Source organism: Urocampus carinirostris, chromosome 4, assembly GCF_059441175.1.
Source record: "Urocampus carinirostris isolate Australia breed hairy pipefish chromosome 4, RoL_Ucar_1.0, whole genome shotgun sequence".
NCBI classification, from domain to species: Eukaryota; Metazoa; Chordata; class Actinopteri; order Syngnathiformes; family Syngnathidae; genus Urocampus; species Urocampus carinirostris.
Window position 1 is genome coordinate 18792369 of NC_142352.1, and position 8077 is coordinate 18800445.

Here is an 8077-nt window from a genome sequence, read left to right on the forward strand (position 1 = left end):
CCCACACAAGCCTGATGTTTACCACTCCCTTCATTAGATCCCGTAAGACTTTTGGTTTCCCCAGCCACGCTTCAACTATGTATGATTATTTCAATAAATCTTCTCCTCTGATGTCCTGGTCTGAGTCTGTCTCTTGGTTGCCTGGAACATTTGGCAAATTCTACTATTTGAATGATATAACGTGACCAGACATTGCCAGGCAGTCTAGTTTGTGGGGCACGTGGTTTGCTGAAACGTTTGCGTTACAATTGGCCATTGAACCGAGCCGGTGCATGGATTTTTTTCATAGACATTCGCTTCAGGCAGCGCTTCTTTCACAGTGGAGTGGGAAACGGTACTTCTGCAAGCTGTTACTGGGCCAAAGAGGGATACGAGTTCCGCACAGAAGGGGTTGTTCAGCTCGTGAGTCAGTTACGCCGGGTCCTTTTCGGACGAGCAATCAGTGATGGGAATTCTGGCTCTTTTTCAGGAGGCGGCCCTTTCGGGTCAAGCTCACTAACAATCCTAACAACCTCGCCCAAGGAGAATGCCCGACAACACCAGGCCAGTCAAGTTGTTGAAATTTAAAATAATTTCTCAAAGTAAGAAATTAAGTAACTATTGCATCTCAAAATTATACTGGCAAATTGGGCCAAACTTGTCAAAAAGGTATTATAGCAAGTAAAAGAAAAAAATGAAAATAGCCAGTTCTCCTCTATCTTTTGTTCTGATTATTCTGACCTTTCTTTGAACCATTCTGACATTCCCATATATTGATCAGGACGGATCAATTTCTGCGTGATAAAAGCGTGAACGAGGTCAGAGCTGCGCTTTGTCAAAAAAACGCTGTGCTACAAAACAGCTCAAAGTACACGCTAACACTATTGATAGGAATAGCTCACACGTGTCACACCAGTAACGCATGTTCCACTTCTATTGAAATGAAGAGTTTGAAAGAATAGAACTCTTGACTAATAAATGTTTTAATGCTATAATATACAGGAGGAAGGAGACAGTAAACGATACATGAAAACGAGCAAATAGAGTTAAGAAAGTGAAACTTATATAAAAAGCATGTTGAAAATCAGAAAAACAAGTACTTTTACTGTTTTCCCATTTTTTAAATGTATTTATTCATAATGCCTGTTCTTTTTAGTAAGAATAAAATGTCCCAAATTAGCCTTTTTTCATTTAACTTACAGCTGAGAAGTTGACCAAAACTTTTGGGAAAAAACAATACAAATGACAAACTAACAAAAAACTGGGTAACGGGAGGGGACATTGTGAAATTTTTTTGAAATGAATGATAGAAAAACAAACCCAAACATAACTTTGATGATTTTTATATGGAGGTTATCCTAATGAACACATACCCACCCAAACAAAACTTGTTGAAAAGACGCGAAAAAGACGCCAATGTGTTTTGGTTGAAAAAACGTCTTAAAACAAATGTTTAAAAAACTTTAAAAGACACCAATGTTCCGTCTTTATTTGGGTGAAAAGTCCAAAAAAAACACAATTTTTCCAGACGTTGAAAAGACGACTTCTTTGAGGATAAAATATGACCAAATTAGTCAATATAAGCATAGCAATTTTTGGGATTAAATTGTTTTTTTTATTGGTTAGGCCAGGTTCAAACTAATCTTAGACATCTATTTTACGACTAAATCATATAAAAAAATACACCCAACTAGATTTATCCCAAAATCCAATGTTGTCGTGCGTGTTTACACGGCTCATCAAACCCAAATAGCGGTAATATTTAGATCTTAATCCAACTATTCTGACAAGTTTCATCAAGATACTACTTTATCTAAAAATACATTTCACAAGTGTTAGCATCTTAGCACTGTCTAATACCTCAAGGTGTCGTTAAGCATAATCTACTGTACAATCATTGAACTGTATGTTACATTCACCAAATACTGATGATTGTCTAATTAAGAATTTAGTTCGTTTTGGTCCCTCAGAATGAAACTTGCGCATATCGACACGACACGATGGCGCTAAAATGGCTAACATCACTGGCACAAAGTGAAACGACAGCAATGTTATACAGAAGGCCCCCAGGATGCAGTGTTCCCATCTTTCTACGTTTTTACTTTACAGCATTTTCTACACTATTCAACCTCCACTACAAAATATATTGGTTTGCTATTGGTTTAGGTCACTGCATCGTGAAAATACAGATTTGGTACTGGCTATGGTACCTCCCAATGCCTTTCTCTTTCACCGTACAGTCCAGAATTGCATGTGCTTCGTAAAGACTTTGCGAGTAGACAATAATGAATTGTTCGTACTGTATTTACTCACTACGGGTCACAATGCTCGCAATGATGCTAAAGGGATAAAAAACACCCATGAAAACCATGGAAATTAAGTTTGCGATAATCAAGAAATATGAAAAAGGCACAAAAATCGCTACTCATGACCAAGGGTTTGTTACATGGGGCGGCAGTGGCTCAGGAGGTAAAGCGCTCGTCATGGGATCAAGAGATAGCACTTCGAATCCCGGCTCCTCCGTGTTACATGTCGAAGTGTCCTTGGGTAAGACACTGAACCCCTAATGCCCCCAATAAGCAGGTTAGCGCCTTAATGGGAAATGTGAAACACACTGTAAAGCACTTTGGGAAGTCTTGACTTGAAAAGCGCTATATAAATGCAGATCATTTCATTCAGAAGGCATTTGTTAATTCCCATAGGTTTTGATCCCCGCTCTAAAGCAATTTCGCTGTCCGATCAGAATGGATGAATGTATCCCGGGGGTCTAAGCTACTTGACAAAAGGCACTTTGTTCTATTGCTTTGCGATATTGACAGCTTCAGCCCCCAGAGGCAGCCGATCGCTGAGGTCCGATTCGACCTCGCAGTCGTCCAAGTCACCTCTGGACTGAGACAATGTGGCAGTTTCCGTCATGACGCTTTCTTCAGTATCCGCCTCCTTCTCCCCGTCCAGACTCTCGGTCATCCCATCATCATCGTCGGATGGATTTAAGTGGATATTCCTCCGAGAATGGTTGGTGGTCCGGTTGCTCTCCAATTGATACTGGTCTCTGGCCTTTAAGATCAACTTGTAGGTCTTGCTGCGGTATTTGTAGACTAGGTGGAAGCACATGGCTCCAAGGAGGGGAACAGTGGATAACGTCAGAAGGCAGATGCTGACTGAGATGATGATAATCAGATTTGGGACTTTCTTTTTGGTGGTAAAGTACACTTGCACCTCGCAGTCTTCGCCTTCGTACGTCAAACATAAGGAGTAGTTGGTCCCTGGACGCAAATCCCTGAGGAGGTAGGTGCTGAGACCGTTTTTAACCACGGACCAAAGAACTGGAGATAGTTTATGGTCTGCCGTGACACAAAGGTAGAGTCCTTGTGAAACAACGTTGATGTGTTCGGTGGAATTTTGAAGCTTTTCTAAAGAAGTCCGGTTCGACTGCTCAGTCTGGGGTATTAGAAGTGGGTCGAGTCGCACAGTGGCCTCGGTTTCTGAGACCCACAGAGCGATGATGCCAAAGTCAAACGTGTATTGTTTTGTGTCGGTCAAGCTACCATTTAAGAGGTGGCTGGAGATGCGGATTTTTTTGCCTTTCGATCCGCATTTAGATGTGCTGGGTAACTCTTCAAGTAACCGTGAGGTAACGGGCGTATCATTTTCCATATTGGAAGCATACGATCCGGTGGAGGACCTTATTTGTCGTAGTATTTGATCATTGAGAACTTCTGGGACTTCGTCCATTGCAGATGTTTCCTCTGAAAGTGTCAAGACTTTGACGAAAACAGAGTCTGTTGCCGAGCCGAGTTCATTAGAGGCTATGCAGCTGTAGTTCCCTTCAAAATCGGCACTGAGGTCCGCGATCACAAAGGTTCCGTTGTTGAAGACCTGCACTGAGTTATTTGATGATAGGGATTCCTCACTAGAGTCATCCGTAAAAAGCACGTTCAGTTTTTGCGCAGGTGTATGAACAGTCCACAAGACCACGGGTTTTGGGTTTCCTTCAAAGTCACAATTCAAAACCAAAGAATCACCCTTGTATAGGGCAACCGAGTCGAGATTTGGTTCAGTCCAAATAGTTACATTGGGCCGAGCGCATTTGAGAAACCGTAAGTCTAGTATTGTTTCTCCTTGGAGTGTTTCTGGAGTGGCGCAACGGATAGATTTCTGTTGCGGTACGGAGATGCTTGTGCTCGACAACCAATCTCGGAACCAGACAATGTGACACGTGCATGCCAAGGGATTGTTGTAAATCTGTAAATGGGCCAGGGAAGTCAGGAAATCAAACGTCCCCTCAGTTAATGTTAAGAACTTGTTGTCGTTAAGACGTAGGTTTCTGAGATTTTTCAGGTGGATGAAAGCGTCCCTAGGGAGAACCACCAACTCGTTGTGGTTCATCTTCAGCATCTCCAATTCGGTGAGGTTCTGTAGATCCTCCCACGGGAAGTCCGCTAGAGTATTATAGCTAATGTCCAAGTTCCGGAGGAGGACCAAGGGCACGAGGCTGCCCGGCTGGACGGATACGATTTCATTGTGGGCCAACCACAGTGTCCTCACCTGCGTGATGTTATTGAAAACACCCCGAGACACCCTACGGATCTTGTTGGCCGAGCAACTGACAACGTTGACGTTAGCGGGCAAGTCCGTCGGGATTTCCACCAAGTTTCTGTAGGCGCATTCAGCAAAGTTATATCCGAATTTTATTGAGCAGGTACAATCCGTCGGACATCCAAGTGAGACGCCAACGAGTGTGGAAATGGCAATAGATAAGTGCAGGATACTGGAAGCCATTTTTCAGCTCCTGGGAAAGAACAATAAGCTTGAAGTCATTTGATGACAAAACATACACAAAAGCCTGTGTGGCAATGAATCGATTTTTTTCAAGCTTCCGTAAATTCCGAACTACAAGCTATTACTTTTTTTTCATATATTTTGAATCTCTGCGACTTACAAAACGATGCAGCTTATTCTTTTAGAGTTTTCTTTAAGGGAATGGTCTCTCTATCACTTTGACATGTGTGCAAGTGATCATTCGCATGGATTTACATGACTACAGGTTGTTCTCATTGAACGGGCTTCTGAATTTTAGCCAGTACAGTACATTAAGTTTTGTTTTAAGAATGTTTTGTCTTACTTGTGCGTATATGTTAACACAAAAATAATTTGTATCGAGTGATTTGATTGACATCCACAGGCACAGTCTGCAAATGACTGTCTTAATCGCTGAAAAATGTGTTACTTTTCTGTACTAGACATTTCCCCACTGGTTTATTTTTTAAATGTAAGAAATGGACGCAAATTAGTTCATTTTTATGGCAGTTTCAGCCTGTGGCTTAAAATCCAGAGTGGGTTGTACAAAAACAAAGTTGAGTTGCTTCTGACACAATTGGGATTTTCAGAAAATCATAAAGTTTGGTGAAACCGATGATCAAGCTCCAATTGGATCAGAATGAAGCAATTTATGCAAATAAGGCCGCGGAATCATGACTGATTACCCTGACAATTATTTGGCCGATTAATCAATGAGGTGTATGAATAAATGTAACATTATATGAAAGAAACATAATTCTTATCGTATTTCAAGCTCATTTTTATCAAATGTTAATGTTTAGTAACAAAATCTGAAAGTACTAATGCTCAAAATACTACTCGTAATCTCAATATACATATTGTACGAAATATTATGACAAAAAAGAATCGAAAAGTATTATATGTAATGGTGAGAAAACAATCTTAATAATAGCAATAAAAATATCATAAATAAGACAAAAATAAATATTGATTAAAATGTATTATATATATATATATATATATATATATAATGGGGGGGCACGGAGGCGCAGTGGTTAGCGCATGTGCGGCACAGTTCTGAGGTCATGAGATCGAACCTCCTGTGTGGAGTTTGCATGTTCTCCCCGTGCTTGCGTGGGTTTCCCCAGGGCACTCCGGTTTCCTCCCACATTCCAAAAACATGCATGTCAGGTTAATTGGCCGGTCCAAATTGTCCCTAGGTGTGAATGATCGAGTGAGTTGTCTATCTCTGTGTGCCCTGCGACTGGCTGGCAACCAGTTCAGGGTGTCCCCTGCCCACTGCCAGAGGATGGCTGGGATGGGCTCCAGCACCCCCCCGACCCTACTGAGGATAAGCGGTGCAGCTAATGAGATGAGATGAGATGAATATGTAATAAAAAAATGAATCCTGATTCAAAATTTTAGGATGTTTTAAGAAAAATATAAAGAAAAATAATAAAAACAAGTACGTAAATAAAAAATATTATATAATATTTAAAAGAGATAAATGTATTTTCTTATTTAATCTTAAATTCATTTTGCAAGCACTATAATAAAATTAAATCACCTGTTTAAAATAGGGATGGCTACTTAGCGAGGGTTTTGATCCCTATTAACCGTGATAGACAAGGAATTACAGTATTATGCAACAATGTTCCTGAAAATCCTGCCTGCGTGTCCTTGGTGCAGGGACAGTGAGGCAGCTGCTTGCCAGATGTTTGGGTTCAGCATCACCCACAAAACCATCCGATTGGCTATTCTTTCATTGCTCCCAAACATGCAAATTTCGAGACACAAATAATAATGAAGTGGGAAATTATTCCCGCGACCTTGTAGCACGCTTACCTGTCTGTGTCCTTAACAGCTGGATTAGACTGACGTTGCAAAAGTGTCTTGTTTTTCCGCTCTACATCGCCACCAATGTATCGATGAGCCCCCCTCTCCCTCTCCCTACATTGAAAAAAAAAAAAGACTTCTTAAAGTGAAATCACCCACAAATATTACTGAAGATGTGGCAACAAGCGCTGCATTTTGATAAAAACACGTTATTGAATTTTGCTTGAACAACAAAAAATATAACAGATCGTTCTGAAATCAGAAACGTGTAATAATAATAAAAAAAGAATAATAGATCATAAAAGAAAAAAAACTGGTAATACAATAAAGAAAACATACAAAAAGCACTATTTGATAGTCTCAATATTCATTTTAATGTATACCATGATATGTATTGTTATGTAGTTAATCGTGAGCTATTTACAGATCAGAAGTGACGCAGTTGGTAAAGAATTACTGCTTCAACAGCCCCAAAATGTAATGAAACCAATCGGCCACTAGATGTCAGTAACAGTCTGCTTTCTTTTGTATAATACGTGACAGTTTTTCATGATAGCCCATTGGGACATTTGAAATATATTTCATACGTCTTAAAAACGTTTAACAACCCTTTTGTACGTTCTCTTGATTAAATTGAATCAAATTTGCCGATTTTAAACGCATAGCTGAAGATAAAAAAAAATAGGAAAGAAATTAAATTAAAATAAAACACAAAAATGATTCAGACATGATTTCGAAAAGTTACAGTTAGAGAATTTCAGAATTTAGACATTTTCATTTCAGTGTGCAAATATCTTTTATTGGTATTCTTGTCTAATAACTTTACTTTACTTCCTCAGAAGGCTGGCCTCCTTCAACATCTGCAAAAAGCTCCTGAAAATATTCTATGAGACAGTAGTGGCAAGCGCCCTCTTCTATGCGGCAGCGTGTTGGGGAGGCAGCGTCAAGAAGAAGGATGCCTCTCGTCTCAATAAACTGGCTAGGAAAGCGAGCTCTGTTGTGGGCAAAGAGCTGGACAGCCTAACAACAGTAGCTGAGAGACAGGCACTGAAAAAGCTGAGGTCAATCATGGACAATCCATCGCATCCGCTTCACAGCATTATCTCCGGACAGAAGAGCAGTTTCAGTGACAGACTGCTGTCACTGTCTTGTACTACGGACAGACTGAAGAGATCTTTTCTTCCTCATGCCATGAGGCTCTTTAACTCCACCCGGCAGAGTAAAGGCCCACATTAAACCACACCACCTACATTGGATATTACCGAATCTTACTGCATTATGTGTTCTGTGTAGCACTATTTAGTTACTCTATATAACATGCTAAAGTGGGCATTTGCACGTCACACTGGGTATTTGTATATTGTATTCTTTTGGCTTTATTATTGTATTGTTCTCAGCTCAGGGATGCTGCTGGAAATGTGAATTTCCCTTAGGGGATGAATAAAGTATCTATCTATCTATCTATCTATCTATCTATCTA

General features: G+C 40.2%; 1 protein-coding gene across 1 annotated transcript; it reads right to left on the minus strand.

Annotated features, from left to right (window-relative positions):
- Positions 1-836: 836 nt before the first annotated feature.
- On the minus strand, positions 837-6767 carry LOC148367044 (immunoglobulin superfamily containing leucine-rich repeat protein-like). The gene is made up of 2 exons (XM_088333838.1): positions 6607-6767; positions 837-4771 (listed from the first exon to the last, which is right to left on the minus strand). Exon 2 carries the CDS (start codon positions 4759-4761, stop codon positions 2776-2778), a length of 1986 nt encoding a protein of 661 aa, XP_088189964.1. The 5' UTR covers positions 4762-4771; positions 6607-6767; the 3' UTR covers positions 837-2775.
- Positions 6768-8077: the final 1310 nt, after the last annotated feature.

Coding starts and splice junctions, on each gene's coding strand:
- LOC148367044 (XM_088333838.1), bottom strand. CDS start 4,761: ATGGCTTCCAGTATCCTGCACTTATCTATTGCCATTTCCACACTCGTT.